The sequence below is a fragment of the Narcine bancroftii genome, chromosome 13, assembly GCF_036971445.1.
Source record: "Narcine bancroftii isolate sNarBan1 chromosome 13, sNarBan1.hap1, whole genome shotgun sequence".
Taxonomy (NCBI): Eukaryota; Metazoa; Chordata; class Chondrichthyes; order Torpediniformes; family Narcinidae; genus Narcine; species Narcine bancroftii.
The window spans coordinates 68,362,092-68,380,802 of NC_091481.1; the positions used below are offsets into that span (position 1 = coordinate 68,362,092).

The window sequence follows — 18,711 nt, forward strand, 5'->3', positions numbered from 1 at the left end:
CACCAGTGCTTCAGGGAGTCAAAAATGGGCTTCATGGTTGTTTGAGTTCTTTGGTTCTTCAGTGATCACTGGGGATAATAGCTTCATTCAACATCCACGACCTACTGCTAACCTGCTCCTTCCGTCAGTGACATCAGCCTGAAGAAGGCAGTGGTCAGAGAACATGATGTGGAGCCCACCCCCCCCCCCCACCCACCACTTCAACCACACCAGTGGCCCATGGGACCACCATCCTAACCTCCTGCAGAAATTGTGGGTCATCTTGGGGACAGATCGCAAGTGATTTTTAAACCCATGGAGATGAAAATAAAAGTTAAGGTCCCATCACCATTGTCAGTTGCCACATGCATTATCCACCCCACCTGCCCCACACCAGGCCCCCTGGTCCCAGACTCCCCCACCACGGGAAACAATCTCCATGTCTGCTCTATCCAGGACTTTCAGTATTCGATAGCTACTGTCATCTAAAGTCTCGTGAGAACAGTCCCAGAGCCATCAAAATGCTGCTCAAATGATAACCCTTTCATTCAAGGACCATTCTCACGAACATCATGATATCCAAAGTTATAGCCACCCAACCTACAAGTGCCCTATGGTTTTGTCACTTTGTCTTCTATGACCCTTTTACACCCAGCAACCTTATCTTGTGGACAGTTTGTGTGGCATTTTCTTGATTGATTTTTGGAAATCCAGATAACCACTTCAACTGACTGCCATTTGCACACTCCACTGGTCACAGCTTGAAAGAAGACATTTACAAAAACATAATTACCCCTTCGTAAATCTACGTCAAGTCCAGCTAACCACACGATTTTCAAGCATCTTCTTATCCCCTTATGTTGGTCAATGTTACGTTCAAAAAAAACTACAGATGTCAGTCAACTGGAAGTAAAAATAGAAGATGCTCTGGCAGGCAGACGGCTGGGGCCTGGGCAAAGATCTACCGTTGAGGCATTGGGAGCTCCGGTGGGCAGGTGGCCAGGGCCTAGGCGAGAGTCCACGGTTGAGGCGGTGGGAGCTTTGGTGGGTGGGTAGTCTGGCCTAGATGAGAGATGGCGGTTGAGGCATCAGGAGCCTTGGTGGGCGGGGATCAACTTTTACATGTGATGTATGGAAAATACCAGATTTTGAGGCCAGAAATGGGGGAGTCGACTATTACATGGTATCAATTATTCCACATATATACAGTAGTTGATCTACTATAACTTGCACTCCATTCTTATCGACATCATTAGCTTTAAGATCCCAGCTATGCACATCATTCTCAGACTGAATGCAAAATCTTGCCATGTTGTACTCACACCTCCTCAATGGATCCCGTATCGCGAGGTCATCAATTAATTCTGGCTATTTGCACTTACCAAGACATAAAATGCTGGGCCTACAAATCATTGTTTAAGGCAGTCGTCTTCTTCTTGACCCATTGCCGATTGTTTTATAAAAGTGATCTGGAGTTTGGAACTGGGCACACGGGTTTGCTCTGTCGCACTGGAAACTCATGCCTAAGATACGGAATCAGGATCAGGTACCCTATCCACAGCAACCAATTACATTCAGTAAGCTCCATTACTGTTGTAAACAATTTAATAACTATATATAATATAATATAATATATATATATATTGAATAAAACACCCAAAATAACACTGAACATACATGGGTGAGCTCTCACCACTATACTGTCCTGCCATGGTCAGTCAATGGAAGAGGAAGGGACAGAGAAACAGGAAGAAGATGTATTTTAAAACCAAGAGTCACCGATATATTTAAAATAAAAAATAAAATATATAATCTAGGCAATCCATCCTTTCAGTCCAAAGCCATTGATATCAGGAGATTGAGTCAAGGACAGCCCGTAGTGTAGGGCCCGGCTCTGGGTCCCTGCAAAGCTGGGGAAGGGGGCAGTTTCCCGTGGAATCTCCTCCATCCCCACCCTTTCCAGTCGGGGTGGCCTCTGGTTGTTGTGTTCACGGCCCTGCGGTTTCTGGGTAGCAGGGCTGCAAGTGCACAGGTCCAGGGTGAGTTTGGCTCCCAAGTCCTTTAAACAGCCATTCTTTGTGGTTGCAGTAAACAGTGGGTGTTTCCCCGGGGCTGACACACACACCCGTGGAGTCACCCTGTCCGATTGCGTTATGTCAGATTCACCGTCTCCCAACTGGAGGACCTGCTGGGAAGAAGTCAGAAAGTCAAGGACTCTGCTCTGACCTCTCAACCCTGCATCACTGCTCCCACCCCACCGATCCCATTCATCCCTCCAACCCCTTCACATTTACATGACTAACTGGAAGCCTCTGAAACCACTATTGTATCTACATCCACTATTACTCCTGGCAGCCCATTCCAGGCACCCATCACTCTGTCCACAGTATTTGCCCCACACATCTCCCTCCCTTAAACATATGTGTGACACTTTTACCTTGACTGTCTACCCTCTAAATGGCTCCTCATGATTTTATAAACCTCTAACAAGTTTCCCCTCAGCCTCTAACACTCCAGAGAAAACCCAGGTTTGTCCAATTTCTCCCCATAACACATCCTCTAAACCAGGCAACTCTTCTTTACCCTTTCCAAAGCCTCCTCATCCTTCCTGTATTGGGGCGAGCAGAATTGCACACAGTATTTATTCCAAATGTGGCTTAACCAAAATTTCAAATATCTGCAACATGAGCTCCTTACTTTTATACTCATTGCCCCACCCAATTAAGCCATGTGTACCACAAATCTTCTTTACCACCCATGGTCACTTTCAATGAGTTATGGACAGGGAGCCTATGATCCCTCTCCACATCAATGCTATTAAGAGCCCTACCATTAATTGAATACATTCCATAGATATGATCTTCTAAAATGCAACACCCTGCACTTGACTGGACTCAACCCCACCTTCACCCACTCATACTCCCAATTCTCACTTGGCATCCCTGCCGCCACCCACCCCCCCCACCCCCGTACCTTGACCCCTCTCGCTGTACCAGGCGAACTGCACGTCCTGATTCTGTGCCCCAAACTCACGTGCTTGTGCTGTGTCCGTGGAGAAGTGGAGGCCTGGCTTCAGCCTCGCTCCGACTGCTCTGTACTGCTACCTTTTGTAGCCCTGTGCTGGAGAGAGAGAAAGCCCTGCAATTTAACTCATTCTTTTCTTTCTAATGCACAGTTGAAGCTGACAGGCCAACAAAGCAGTTAATAAAAAGCTGGAGTGATCAGAATTAGAGACAGGAGTACAAAAGCTAGAGGAAAATAAAGCAGCAGTGTGGTTGGAGCTGGAGTACTGGGGCCAAGTTTTAGCATCACACGTCAAGGCCACAAAGACTGCAGAACGCACAATGTAAGCTTACTAGAATGGCTACAGGGAGAAAGGAATGAATACACTGAAGATTCTATGTTGGGTAGACAGGCAGCAGTGAGATTTGATGGAGGTTTTAATTTGAAGTTTTGAAAGGCTGAAGTTTCAAGGGAGAGCCAGATGGAACAAAATCTAACATGGCAAGGAAATGCCTTGGGCAATACAGAATTACCACTGAAAGCCTGAACTGTGGAAAATTCTTAGAAAAATAGGGCGGCGCGGTTAGCGCAATGCTGTTACAGATCTGACCATCAGGAATGGGGTTCGAAACGCACATGGTCTGTAGGAATTCTGTACATTCTCCCTGTGTCTGCTCTGGTTTCCTCTCACATTCCAAAGACAAAGGGGGAGTAGTAGGTTAACTGGTTATGTGGGTGTACTTGGGAGCCATGGGCTTGTGGACTGGAGGGGGCTGTCTCTGCATTATTGCACTAAATAAAATAAAAACAATGCAAGCACATTAGAAAAGAAACTCTTTGGGTTTGAAGACCTCATTCCCTGAAGCAGTTGAAACTCCAGAGAAGGTTGTCTAAACCAGTAGTTCTCAACCTTTTTCTTTCCACTCACACATCACCTTAGGTAATCCCTTATTAACCAAGAGCATCTATGCAATAGGATGCCATAGGTGCTCTGTGGTTAGTAAGGGATTACTTAAGGTGGTACGTGAGTGGAAAAAGGTTGAGAAACACTAGTCTAAACAAATTCAAATTCAATTCTTAAAATCAGTGGGAAAACTGGGAAGTCCATTGACGGGTGGGTATGGGTGAAATGTTCACACAGGGTAGGGAGATGGGGCAGCACCAAAACACTGGTCTGCAGTAAGCCACGATGTATCATATATGCCGTTGTATAGGATGACTCTGTATAGGACGACCCTGGAATTTCCACCTAAAATGTTGGTTTTGAGCAATACCTTGTGAATAAGATGACAACAGCCACCACCCACTCACCCCCCCCCAAAAAAAATCTGGCATTTACCACGAATCACAGTATTTTAATAACAAATGACCATTTAAAGGTTTAAATTTTATTTGAATATTTTAAAATAAACCACTCTTGGTTCCTGGCCATTTAAAGCCCATATAGAGCTGACAGCAGTTGGTCTGGGCGGATAGTCCCTGCGGAGGACTACTGTCTTTGCAAATAACTAATGAGGCATGCAGGAGATTGTGTCAGACCCGGCAGGAAGATGGCGGCGGTGTTATGACTTCGTCAAGGTAAGAATTTAGACCATTTGTGTGGGACAATCTGATTTTAAAGTGAAAATTTGAAGTTTCAGGGATTGTCCTATACAGTGGCACATACAACACCTGCCCTGGCAGGAGAGGATGGGTGAGCTGGCAGAAGGGAATGAACACAACACTTCATCTCCCAATGAATGCAGAAATGACACTGAAGGGTCTCCTTTGGTCCTCTTACCTTGTGCTTGGGACATTTCATGGAGAAATTTTCTTCATTCAGAAAGCAATCTGAAAAAGAAAATATTGTGATGAGTTGCTGCCAGTAAATCCTGATTCCCTGGACAAGGGTAAGGAAGAGGAGGGTACGGTCAGGAGGACGGGGAGCTGAAGGAGTTCCAAGTATATGAATCTGGGAGCATCAACGGTCTTTGCTGGCTAATTGTTTAATTGCAGCATTTATGTTTTCTACAAGACAACAGCCTTCTACTATTGCCACATTTTTCCTTTCAATAGATTATTAATCACCTGGACCACTCCTGTGGGAGTAACTTCCAACCCCTCACCAATCTAAGTGAAGAGGTTATTTCCAAATTCTCTCCTGGACTTATGAATCTTTCTGTCAGCTGTTCGGCTGTGAAAAACCCTTCCTCTAACCTCATAATTTTAAGACCATTGTCAGTTTATTCTTTTCTCCAGAAAGGTCTTGTATTGTTGGCTCTGGTGCCATGTGGACCTTTCTGTGACCACCTTCACTATCCTCTGACAAGTTTTTAAATGGGAAGACAGCTAAGTTGCTTTACATGCTTAACATCGCTTTTCTGCCTTTCAAATCTTTCTCCAGAAATAACATGAAAGTGCTGGAGAAACTCAGCAGGTCATGCAGCATCCACAGGAGATAGAAGCCGATTGAGGATTCGGGCCTGAGCCCTTTGAGATGTCGAATTACCTTTCACTTCCTGTGGCCTGCTTTGTGACCTGCTGAGTTTTTGCAGCCCCTTTGTGTACTGCACCAGACACCAGCAACTGCAGATTTTCTTGTTTACCTTAGTCTTTCATGAGTCTTTTTTGAAAAAGGACCCTCTGTTGCTACTGTTAATGATCTGCCCTGCAGTTGAGCCTTACCTGTCCCTTTCTGTGGCTTTCATGAATTTAGTTTACATCCACGCTGATTGCTAACATTCTAATTACATCCTTGATTACTGTCCTTGTCACCCATCATAAACTGGTTTTCAGTGTGAGTTTGTTCAATATCCATTTTAATTATGGCAATTGTCTTAGTTGTCCATCATTCCTCAAGCATTGCTGCCCTAATATTTCTAAAATATGGGTGGAAAATTTCATCTCCTCCCAACTTCTTTGTTCCACAAATGTGGCAGATCTGGGTGAGTCCAATTAGGTTTGATCAATTATTTCTCCAGTTCCTAAACAGAATGTCCAAATATCCTTCTGGAACTGTTGCCACATCACGTCCATGGTGCTAATTTCCATGGCCATTACCTGTTCCAATTTAATATTACCGCCTTTCTAAAGTCATTACTTGCGAATTACAGTCTGATTTTTTTGAACTGTAGCAAGCTTTGTATCCTCACAGTTTTTCTTTACGCTCTTGTCTCCCTTGTTCGTAAATTTTTCTCTTTGCCTTAGTTCTTTACTCATTATGCACTAGTTAATCTTGTGTTTGAGTGGATTTTCCTGATCACAGACTGCTTCCAATTATTCTTCAATGTATCGTCTATTTTCAACACTGTTGTCCAAGCACTTGTATCTGCATTAAATATTATTTTAATGCTCTACTTTTAAATAGTTCTTTTATAATTGGACATACTTCCTATTTGTAAGCCTGGGTGTTTTTAACCATTTCTTGACCTTTATATTCAACTCCATATGTTCAGATTCATGACAGAACCTCCCCTCATTGATTTCACAAACGATCACTTAATGTCTGAATTACTTTGTCACACTGGCTGTGTGATACAGGAGGAAGAGGACCATGCAAAGTTACAGAAGTGGTTCTCAGCACAGCAGGTCCAAGCCAGTGTAGGTACAATGAGCAAAATTTTGCTCGTTTTTAGGATCTGTGTACAGGCAAAGTGACTGGAACTGATGGTCATGTGTAGAGGTACAAAGGTGAGCCATACAACATAACAAGGCCTGCACGGGCCTTGTGCTGGCTTTGGTTCAGGTCAGTTTTATAATCCACAGTGCTCTGGCTGCCCACCATGAGCTTGCCCTTCCTGGCAGACAGGCCAACTTCTCCACCCTTGACTTGCGACCATCACCCTCCCCGGTCCTCGCCACCATTACCTGCTTCCAGAGCACAGATGTAGTGATAGTTGAGTGGGCATCCCTTGCAGTAGCAGCCCAGGGTAGCGCCAGGCTCCTGGCAGTGTGAGCATTTCTGGGAAAGATAAGAGGGTACAGAAGTGAGGGAGAAGCATGGGAGTGGCAAAGTAAAACTGACTGCAGCACTCCAGCAATCGGTGGGACAGCAGTAGCCCTTCAGAAACCTTCCCTTCTCCCACACCTCCATCACTGGGCACCAGATGCCATCCATGTTTATATTGCAGAACTTGGTAAATTGTGGTGGCACCACTTCTGCTTTGATCCCACCTCAGATTAGTGAAGGTCACTTTCACATAATACAAGGGGGGGGAACTGGTGTCCTCTGTGACAAGCCCCTAGGTACAAGCTTTCTGCTTTATTGTCTGCAGTGGGCAGCTGGAGAGAAATAGGGCAGCGAAGGAGTTAAGAAGATTGGAGAATTCAGAGAGGGGTGCATATAGGTGGAGGGTGGGTAAATGGGAGGCTCAGGAGGATGCAGCTGATAGGAGTTGCTAAAGGGACAAGAATCATACACAACAACAAGCCTTCACTGAGAAAAAGGTACAACATTAGAATGTGAAAACAGTGGTACAATTTTTTTTATTTTTCAAGGAATAATTAGAAGCCACCATATAAATGCCTTTGAGAAGGAGGCGCAGAGCTCCATAGCAGTTCTCAAGACTTGGGTGTATCACAATGCTGTCAGGGAGGGATTTCAACCAGCGATAGAGAACAGTAATACATTTCCAAATCAGTGAAACACAAAAGTCTGCAGACTCTGTGATTGTAGTAAAAACATAGAAATGCTGGAGGAACTCAGCCCATCTCACAGCGTCCATAGGAGGTAAAGATTATTACTGACGTTTTGGGTCTGAGGCCTTCTTCAGGGTATGAGCAAAATACAGGCAGGGGTCTATATTAAAAAAGCTGGGGTGAATGAAAGAATGAGTAGGGAGGAATACAGACCAACAAGCAAATGTGTTACTTGGATATGAGGGACAGGAGAGAGGAAAGGTGAGAAATGATCGGGGGAAGGGTGTATGAAAGGAGACAGAGAGAGACAGAACTAGAGGAAAGGATATATAGGGAAGGTTGAGGGTGGTGGAGTTAACAGAAACCAAATAAGTCAATGTAAATACCATCTGGTTGGAATTTGAGGAATTGTTCCTCCAATTTGTGAGTGGTCTCAATCTGGGGTGGTCTCAGTCTGGCAGTTCATGGAGACATATCAGCAAGGGAATGGGGCAAGGAACTGAAATGTTACCACTGGAAGATCCACACTATTGCAGTGGACAAAGCCAAGGTACTCAAAGAAGCAATCTCCTAGTCTGCGTCCAATCTCTCCGTTTTGTAGAGGAGATCACCACGGGAGCAGCATACAGCAGATGGCCCCTGTAGATTCACAAGTGAAATGTTGCTTCAATTGGAAAGACTGGGGTCCTGAATGGTGCCAAGGGAGGAGGAGTGGGCGGAAGTGCAGGTGGGCGATTGGTGGGAAGGGAGGAGTGGATGAGGGAATCACAGAGGGAGTGGTCTCCGCAGAAGGCAAAGAGTGGAGGAGGAGAAGAAGGAAGGTGTGTCTGGTGGTGGAATCACATAGTCGATGGTGGAAATTTGGAGAATATATTGAATGTGGAGACTTGGTTAGCGTGAGAGCGGAGGGGGCCAGGGCAGAAGTGCATGTAATGGAATGTGGGTGAGGGCCGAGTCGATGGTGGTGGAGGGGAAGCCATGTTATTTAAAACAAGGTCATTTCCAAGACAGGATGGTTTGTGGCTTGGAGGGCAAACTCCAAGTGGAAACTACTGTAACAGAACAATGCAATGGCATTAACATTAATCTCAGTGGAGATCAGTTGAATTAATATGTTCTAAATCCAATTTTCTCTTACTACTTTCTGATTGCCATCCTGTTTAGCAACAGCCTGACTAGTTTCAGGCAAATTTACTCGAATGAAAGATTTCTACATTGGGTGTAGATCACAGCAATAGTCAGAAAGTTACACTGGAACAGGACAAATGATTCGACAACACATACTGCTGGGTCAACTTTTTGTTAGCGGTCTCCAAACACTTTTCCAAGATTTTGAAAGAGTGGAAAATTTGATGCTACTAGCAGAGGCAACATAAGAACATAAAAAATAGGAGCAGGAGTCGGTCAGCCGTCCTATCAATCCTGCTCTGCCATTCAATGAGATCATGGCTGATCTGATGATCTTCTCATCTCCACCTTCCTGCTTTACCCCGTATCTCTTAAATCCCTTACTATGTAAAAATCAATCGAACCATGTCTTAAAGATATTTACTGAGGTCGCCTCCGCTGCTTCAATGGGAAGCGAATTCCATAATTCACCAGCCTCTGGGATAAACAGTTCCTCTTCATCTCCATCCTAAATCTACTACCCCAAATCTTTTTTTTTTTTTTTAATTTTTTATTTTTCACACCATAAATCACATTAACCATGGTACACAATTTTTCCTTTTCACACATATACAGTGCCATTTTCTCCCCCCCTCACTCCTCCCATCCTACCCTCCCTACTTCCCCCCTCCCGTCCATTTAAGGTATAAAATCTAGGATACATTAAACCAGCCAGACAATGTTGTCATTCAATAAAAATACACCAGAAATTCCACTGAGTCCATTCTTTTCATTTCCTTTTCCTTCCGTTAACTTAGGTAGTGATTGTCCCCGGTAGGTTTTCACTATTGTGTTTAATGTAAGGCTCCCATATTTGTTCGAACATTTCAATATTATTTCTTAAACTATATGTTATTTTTTCTAATGGACTACATTTATTCATTTCTATATACCATTGTTGTATTTTCAAATTATCTTCCGATTTCCAGGTTGACATAATACATTTTTTTGCTACGGCTAGAGCTATCTTAACAAATCTTTTTTGTGCATCCTCCAAATCAATTCCAAATTCTTTGTTTTTTATGTTACTTAGGAGAAAGATCTCTGGATTCTTTGGTATATTGTTTTCTGTTATTTTATTTAATATCTGATTTAGATCTTCCCAAAATTTTTCTACTTTCTCACATGTCCAGATTGCATGAATTGTTGTTCCCATTTCTTTTTTACATCGAAAACATCTATCAGATACTGTTGGGTCCCATTTATTTAACTTTTGAGGTGTAATGTATAGCCTGTGTATCCAGTTATATTGTATCATACGTAACCTCGTATTTATTGTATTTCTCATCGTTCCAGAGCATAACTTCTCCCATGTTTCCTTTTTTAACTTTATATTTAAATCTTGTTCCCATTTTTGTTTAGTTTTACCATTTGTTTCCTCATTTTCCTTTTCTTGCAGTTTAATATACATATTTGTTATAAATCTTTTGATTATCATTATAACTGTAATCACATATTCAAAGTTACTTCCTTCTGGCAAACTCAAACCGCTTCCTAATTTATCCTTCAAGTAGGATCTCAATTGGTAATATGCCAGCGCTGTATCTTGAGTTATATTGTATTTATCTTTCATTTGTTCAAAGGATAAGAATCTATTTCCTGAAAAACAATTTTCTATTCTTTTAATCCCTTTTTTCTCCCATTCTCTAAAGGAAAGGTTATCTATTGTAAAAGGGAGTAACTTGTTTTGCGTCAATATTAGTTTTGGTAATTGATAATTTGTTTTATTTCTTTCTACATGAATCTTCTTCCAAATATTGAGTAGATGATGTAATACTGAAGAACTTCTATGTTGTACCAATTTTTCATCCCATTTATATAATATGTGTTCAGGTATCTTTTCCCCTATTTTATCTAATTCTAATCTAGTCCAATCTGGCTTTTCCCTTGTTTGATAAAAATCTGATAGGTATCTTAATTGTGCGGCTCTATAATAATTTTTAAAGTTTGGCAGTTGTAAGCCTCCTTGTTTATACCATTCTGTTAATTTATCTAGTGCTAACCTCGGTTTCCCCCCTTTCCATAAAAATTTCCTTATTATTTTCTTTAACTCCTTGAAGAATTTCTCTGTCAGTTGTATTGGCAATGCCTGAAATAGGTATAATATCCTTGGAAAAATGTTCATTTTAATACAGTTTATCCTTCCTATTAGTGTTAGTGGTAAATCTTTCCAATGCTCTAAATCGTCCTGTAATTTTTTCATTAGTGGATAATAATTGAGTTTATATAGTTGGCCGAGATTTTTGTTTATTTGTACACCTAGGTATCTTATTGCTTGCATTTGCCATCTAAATGGTGATTCATTCTTAAATTTTGAGAAATCCGCATTATTCATAGGCATTGCTTCACTTTTGTTTACGTTGATCTTGTAACCCGACACTTCTCCATATTCCTTCAATTTCTTATATAATTCTTTTATTGATAGTTCTGGTTCTGTTAAGTATACTATAACATCATCCGCAAATAAACTGATTTTATATTCCTTGTCTTTTATTTTTATCCCTTTTATATTATTTTCTGTTCTTATCAATTCTGCTAGTGGTTCTATAGCTAACGCAAACAATAAAGGTGATAGTGGGCATCCCTGCCGTGTTGACCTGCTTAAGTTAAATTGCTTTGATACATGTCCATTTACTGTCAATTTCGCTAATGGTCCCTTATATAATGTTTTAATCCAATTAATATACTTTTCCGGTAAACTGAATTTTTGCAATACTTTGAACAAATAATTCCATTCTACTCTGTCAAAGGCCTTCTCTGCGTCTAAAGCAACTGCTACTGTTGGTGCTTTATTCCCTTCTACTGCATGAATTAAGTTAATAAATTTACAAATATTGTCTGTTGTGCGTCTTTTTTTGATAAATCCAGTTTGGTCTAGATTTACCATTTTCGGTTCATACTCTGCTAATCTGTTTGCTAATAGTTTAGCTATTATCTTATAATCTGTGTTAAGTAAAGATATTGGTCTATATGACGCTGGTGTGAGTGGATCTTTCCCTTGCTTTAGTATTACTGTAATTATTGCTGTTTTACATGAATCTGGTAAGCTTTGTGTTTTATCAATCTGGTTGATTACTTCCAGGAGGGGCAGAATTAATAAGTCTTTAAATGTTTTATAGAATTCTAGTGGGAATCCATCCTCTCCTGGTGTCTTATTATTTGGTAATTTTTTTATTATCTCTTGTATTTCTACTATTCCAAATGGCTCTGTTAATTTATTTTGTTCCTCTATTTGTAGTTTTGGTAGTTCAATTTTAGTTAGAAATTCATCTATTTTCCCTTCTTTCCCTTCGTTTTCAGTTCGGTATAATTGTTCATAGAATTCTCTAAAGTTTTCCTTAATTTCTTTTGGATTATATGTAATTTGTTTGTCTTTTTTCCTTGATGCCAATACCATTTTCTTAGCTTGTTCTGTCTTAAGCTGCCATGCTAGGATTTTGTGCGTTTTTTCACCTAGTTCATAATATTTCTGTTTTGTCTTCATTATGTTCTTCTCCACCTTATATGTTTGTAGTGTTTCATATTTTATTTTTTTATCCGCCAATTCTCTTCTTTTAGTTGTATCTTTCTTCATTGCTAATTCTTTTTCTATATTTACTATTTCCCTTTCCAACTGCTCTGTTTCCTGATTATAGTCCTTCTTCATCTTGGTTACATAACTTATTATTTGCCCTCTAATGAATGCTTTCATTGCATCCCATAGTATAAACTTATCTTTCACTGATTTCGTATTTATTTCAAAATACATTTTAATTTGTTTTTCAATAAATTCTCTAAAATCCTGCCTTTTAAGTAACATGGGGTTTAATCTCCATCTATACATTCTTGGAGGGATGTCCTCTAACTTTACTGTCAATATTAAGGGTGAATAGTCTGATAGTATTCTAGCTTTATATTCTGTTTTTCTTACTCTATCTTGCATACGAGCTGATAACAAAAATAGGTCTAATCTTGAGTATGTTTTATGTCTAGCCGAGTAATATGAATATTCCTTTTCCTTTGGGTGTTGTTTCCTCCATATATCCAAAAGTTGCATTTCTTCCATCGATTTAATTATAAATTTGGTTACTTTGTTCTTTCTGTTAATTTTTTTCCCAGTTTTGTCCATATTTGAATCCAAATTCAGGTTGAAATCCCCTCCTATTAATATGTTCCCTTGCGTATCTGCTATCTTCAAAAAGATATCTTGCATAAACTTTTGATCTTCTTCGTTAGGTGAATATACATTGAGTAGATTCCAAAACTCCGAATATATCTGACATTTTATCATTACATATCTCCCTGCTGGATCTATTATTTCCTCTTCTATTTTAAAAGGCACATTTTTACTAATTAATATAGCTACTCCTCTTGCTTTTGAATTATACGATGCTGCTGTTACGTGTCCTACCCAATCTCTCTTTAATTTCTTGTGCTCCAATTCAGTTAAATGTGTTTCTTGCACAAATGTTATATCAATTTTTTCTTTTTTCAGTAAATTTAGCAGTTTCTTCCTTTTAATTTGGTTATGTATTCCATTAATATTTAAAGTCATATAGTTCAATGTAGCCATTTTATACTTTGTTTATCTTCCCTTTCCGTTTCTCCATCATTACCTTTCCTTCTTATCCATTTCTGTTTTCTTGTTTTGAACCCTTTATAAGACAACATTCCTAAAACATCAAACATTTTACTTATTCTCCTATTTAAAACTTCTTTAGCCCCAAACTCCCCTTCCCCTCCTGAGTTGTCCTTTATCCCTTGTCGGACAACCACATCTCCCCTCTCCATTTGGATTTGCGAATTCACTCGCAAGCGTCAGCTGATTTTGCAGTGACCGTAACTCCTCCCCACCCAGCCCCCCCCGGAAAAGATTTCACTTTTCATATGTAACAAAGGTCACTCTTTTAATTCCCTCCTTATTCCCTCTATTCCATTTCCTTCCCTTATTAATTCTTGTTTATACTATCTATATTTTCCTCTAAATACGGATATTCATGTATGCACATTATACATATACACACATATACCTCTTTACCCACATACATATAAATCGTGGTCATTTTTACTCTTATTACACGTCTTCATCTCTCAGTCTATTTTGTAATTGTTCTGCAAATTTTCGTGCTTCCTCTGGATCCGAGAATAGTCTGTTTTGCTGTCCTGGAATAAATATTTTCAATACCGCTGGATGCTTTAGTATAAATTTATACCCTTTCTTCCATAAAATCGCCTTTGCTGTATTGAACTCCTTTCTCTTCTTCAGGAATTCAAAACTTATATCTGGATAAATGAAGATTTTTTGCCCTTTGTACTCCAGTGGCTTGTTGCCCTCTCTTTTTCCATTGTTTTCTCCAGTACCTTTTCTCTTGTAATATATCTTAGGAATTTTACTAAAATAGATCTTGGCTTTTGTTGTGGTTGTGGTTTAAAGGCCACTGCTCTATGTGCCCTTTCTATTTCCATTTCTTGCTGTAGTTCTGGACATCCTAAGATCCTGGGGATCCAATCTTTTATAAATTCTCTCATATTCTTGCCTTCTTTATCTTCCTTAAGGCCCACTATCTTTATGTTATTTCTTCTGTTATAATTTTCGATTATATCTATTTTCTGAGCTAACAGTTCTTGTGTCTCTTTAACTTTTCTATTAGATTCCTCTAATTTCTTTTTTAAGTCCTCCACCTCCATTTCTACTGCTGCTTCTTGTTCTTCCATCTTGTCCATTCTTTTTCCCATTTCTGATAAGGTCATATCTATTTTATTCATTTTCTCTTCTGTATTGTTTATTCTTCTTCTTAAATCATTAAATTCTTGCGCTTGCCATTCTTTAAATGACTCCATGTATTCTTTAATAAGAAAAAGTATATCCTTTACCTTGCCTTTCCCTACTTCTTCTATCTCACTGTACTCTTCCTCTTCTTCTTCCTCTGGGTTGGCCATCTGCTGTTTCTTTGTTGTCCTTTTCTTCTCTTCTTTCTTGTTTTTGTTGTCTTCTATATTCTTCTCTTGCTGCAGCTGTTCTGTAGCTGTCATTGCCGGCTGTGGAGATCGACTCCCCAGCTGGTCACCCCTCCCGTCGGTGTGTTTTTTTGCACGAGGAGTCGCGCATGCGCGGTTGCGCACTTTTACTCGGCTCAGCGAGCCATTTTTGTAGTCCACTTTCTACCGACCTGAGGGAGCGGGTTTCTCTCTCCACCGCGGGCCTCTTCGAACAGGTAAGGCCTTCTCCTTCTTCTTCCGTTGTCTTCTCTTCTTACCGTTGGTTTCGATTTTTCTTTTTTCGTCGCCATCTTCTTTCCACCTTTATACTCACTTTACTTTAATTTTTATTTTCGTGCCTTTGTGTTTTCCGACTTTTCTGGAGAGGGCTGGAGTTCACCGACCGGCCACTACTCCATCACGTGACTCCTCCTACCCCAAATCTTGACGCTATGTCTCCTCGTTCTAGTCTCCCCACCAATAGGGACAACTTACCTATCTCTCTTATCTATACCTTTCAGTTTTATACATTTCTAAGATCCCCTCTCATTTTTCTAATCTCCAGCGAGTCAGTCCCAGTCGATTCAATCTCTCCTCATAGGCTAATCCCCTCACCTCTGAAATCAATCCGTTGGCTGAAGGGGGGGGGGGGGGTGCAGTTCTTTTCTTTTTTTTTAATATATATAAAAAATAATGTTTATGGTTAATTGTTGTATATGTAATATATTATTTGTTTTTTGAACGAATAAATTGTTTTTTAAAAAAACCTCTGAAATCAATCTAATAAACTTCCTCTGTATCGCCTCCAAAGCCCATACATCCATCCTCAAGGAAGGAGACCAGAACTACATGTTGTTGCCCAGATGCGGACGTGTACAGTTGCAGCATAACCTCCGTGCTCCTAAATTCCATCCCTCTAGTAACAAAGGCCAACATTCCATTTACCTTCTTGATAGCCTGCTACACCTGTAAACCAACCTTTTGCTCAAGTCCTTCTGCATGGCTGCAATTGCTTGCCATTTGAATAATAATCTATGCAGGGTGCCTGCTTTTCATCTCAATGATATTTGCTCTCTCTGAGCCATGACACTGCCCTGTACCAAAACACGGGCTGATGGAGGAGACTAGAAAAGATGCCATTCGGAGCAAGCAGCTCTCAGATAACTTAATGCACCAGCAATGAGATCCGCAGTGTCCACAGCATCTGGACTCCCCTGTAATGCACTGAGGTCGGTACCTGTGAAGAAACTCTTGGCTCCTCAATAGCCAGGAGCAAATTATCCACAGGTGCAAGGTGTGCTGGGATTACGAATACCACCATTCAAGGAAAAGGCATCAGCTCTGCAGGCATCTGAAGGTCAAAGGCCAACAGAAAGCCTGTGAACAAGTGGGGGTTGGTGGAAAGAGAGCAGGAGAGTTAGCAATGATGCCAAATATGCACAGATTCTTAGTGCTGTCAGCACTAATGACAACTACTATAGGTCAGAAAGGAACAGGGCATTTGTGATTAATCTTTCATCTCAGGGTGCATTGCTTGCCATATATCTAAACATCAATTGAATATCTTTGGACTAGTTCCAGTTTGCCTACTGTCCAAACCCGTCCAGAGATGATGCTATGGCCTTGGCCCTCCATTCTGTCCTGACCCACCTGGAGAACAATGCCTCGCATGCCAGGCTGTTGTTCACTGACTTCAGCTCAGCGTTCAACATGATCATCCCTCAGACACTAGTGGAAAAACTGTCCTCATTGGGACTCAACACCCCTGGTTGCAACTGGATTCTTGACTAAAAGCCCACTGTCAGAGCAGGTTGGTAGCAGAACCTCAAGACCCAGCACAGTGAGCCTTAGCATACCTCAGGGCTGCATACTTAGCCCACTACTGTTTACAAGTTCAAGCATCATCTGACTGCACAAGTACAACCTGATGAAACCCTGCTCTCAGTCCTCGGAGCAAAACATGCAAAAACACAACCAGACCCAACACACGTACAAACAATACGGCAAATATAAATACACAAAAATCAATAAATATTGTTTAATAAATAGTAACATCTCGGAGGGTCAGTGCGAGCAGTTCCTTTGGTCATTCAGCATCCTCACTGCCCGTGGGGAGAAGCCGTTCCTCAGCCTGGTGGTGCTGGCTCTAATAATCCTGACAGGAGTAGCTACAAGATGCTGTGTTCAGGGTGCAATGATTTTTTGTGTTCAGGGTGCAATGATTTTACACACCTTCTTCTAACAATGACCCCGATAAATTACGTCAGCATTAATTATGATCTCATAGACTCAGATTCACACAGATTTCTGAAGGGATTTGATTCCACCACCCCCCACACCCCCACCAATCAAAACAGTTGAGAATATCACTGGGGGGGGGGGGGTCTCCCTTTACCCTAATAACAACTTCCATGGGGTTCAAAGAACTATTGAGGGCCCTTTCCATCCAGCACATGATGTTTTTGACCTACTACCATCCGAAAGTTGGCACAGGAGCATCAATTTCTTGTGTTTCTCTCCTACATTCCCCATAAATCTCAGACTCACTCAAAACCAAAAGACAACACCTGGCACAGGTCAACCGCAATGCTGCTGCAGCACCAGTGACCAGGATTCGAATCCCGCGCTGTCTGCAAGGAGCTGTACATTCTCCCCATGTCTGTGTGGGTTTCCTCTGGGTGCTCTGTTTTCCTCCCACCCTTCATAATGTATGGAGTTTGTAGGTTAATTGGGGAATTTGGGCAGGATGGGTTGGTGGGCCGGAAAGACCAGTAACTGTGCTGTATGTCTAAAATTTTTAAAGTCTTCCATTTCCTCTGTTAACCAAGGTTTCCTAATATTACCATCTTTGCTTCTTATTTTCATAGAGGTATGTTGACTGAGCTTTTAACATCTCACCTTTAATCACCCTCCACTTATCTGATATTGGTTTTCCCTCGAGCAGCTACTCCCAATCTACTAGGGCTGCAGTTAGCGTTGCAGTTAGCTCAACTGTATCACAGTACCAGCAACCCGAGTTCAAGTTTGAGGTACGTGCAAGAAGTTTGTATGTTCTCCATGTGATGGTGTGGATGTCCTTGGGAGTTCTGGTTTCCTCGCAAGTTTCAAAGACGCACGGGATTAGTATGCTGATTGGTCATTTGGATATAATGGGGCAGTGCGGGCTCGTGGGCCTGTTTTTGTGCTGTGTCTCTAAATTAAATTAAAACTACTTCTAGCAGGTCCTACTCTAAACTGTTGAAATATGCCTTCTCCCAGCTTTTGAACTTAATTCTCATACCAACCTTATCTTTCTCCATGATGACCTTGAAACTTACTGAACTATGGTGACCAGCCTCAAAGGGGATCTCCGCAGACACTTCCACTATTTACTCACGCTCATTCTCTCAAGTCAGGTATCGTCCCTTTCCTAGTAAGACTTTCTACATCAAAATTTTTTCCACTCACTTTAATTAATCCTTTGCTCATCCATTGCATCCTTTGCTTTAAACCAACCCTCACCCTACTGAATCCCCAGTGTAAGCTGACATTCCCACCTGCTCAAAGAAATCCATTATTACCCCAGTACAAAGAAAAGCTGGACAATGTGCCTCAATGATTATCCTTGGTGGCTGTAACATCATCGTGAAATGCTTCAAAAGGTTGACTGTAGCCCACACAAACCCAAGATTCTTTTACTGTTATGTAAGAAAACAGTGCAATACAGTGTTACATGGAATTTGTTTGGGTCTGCCTTAAGGCAGACAGACTTGCCATCGGCAGAAATTGCCTGAAGCACCTCTTACAGTCAGAGAAAGAGAAGCAAAAGAGAGTCCTCCCTGAATCGAGTGTCCGTGGATTCACCGCAGCAGGATCAAAGAAGGTGCTGAAGGTTTCCTGCTTGGGCTGGCTTATGATATTGACTGGGCAGCACGAGGTCCAGCTCTGAATCTCCGGAAACCTTCAGCACCTTCTCGCATCCTGCTTCAGCCATTCTCAAACCCACCT

The 18,711-nt window shown here is 41.2% G+C and overlaps 1 protein-coding gene across 3 annotated transcripts in view; it reads right to left on the minus strand.

The window, feature by feature from the left end:
- Nucleotides 1–1,566: 1,566 nt before the first annotated feature.
- Nucleotides 1,567–18,711, minus strand: part of tcf20 (transcription factor 20) — an 81,394-nt gene continuing 64,249 nt past the window's right edge. For 2 of the 3 annotated variants that reach the window (XM_069909774.1, XM_069909776.1), the window contains 4 exons: nucleotides 6,829–6,922; nucleotides 4,763–4,812; nucleotides 3,013–3,099; nucleotides 1,567–2,164 (listed from right to left, as the gene is read on the minus strand). In XM_069909774.1, coding sequence (XP_069765875.1) covers nucleotides 3,052–3,099; nucleotides 4,763–4,812; nucleotides 6,829–6,922 — 192 coding nt within the window. In that variant the 3' untranslated portion in view covers nucleotides 1,567–2,164; nucleotides 3,013–3,051. Of the gene's footprint in view, nucleotides 2,168–3,012; nucleotides 3,100–4,762; nucleotides 4,813–6,828; nucleotides 6,923–18,711 lie in introns of all 3 variants that reach the window. The other variant, XM_069909775.1, reaches the window with a different exon arrangement.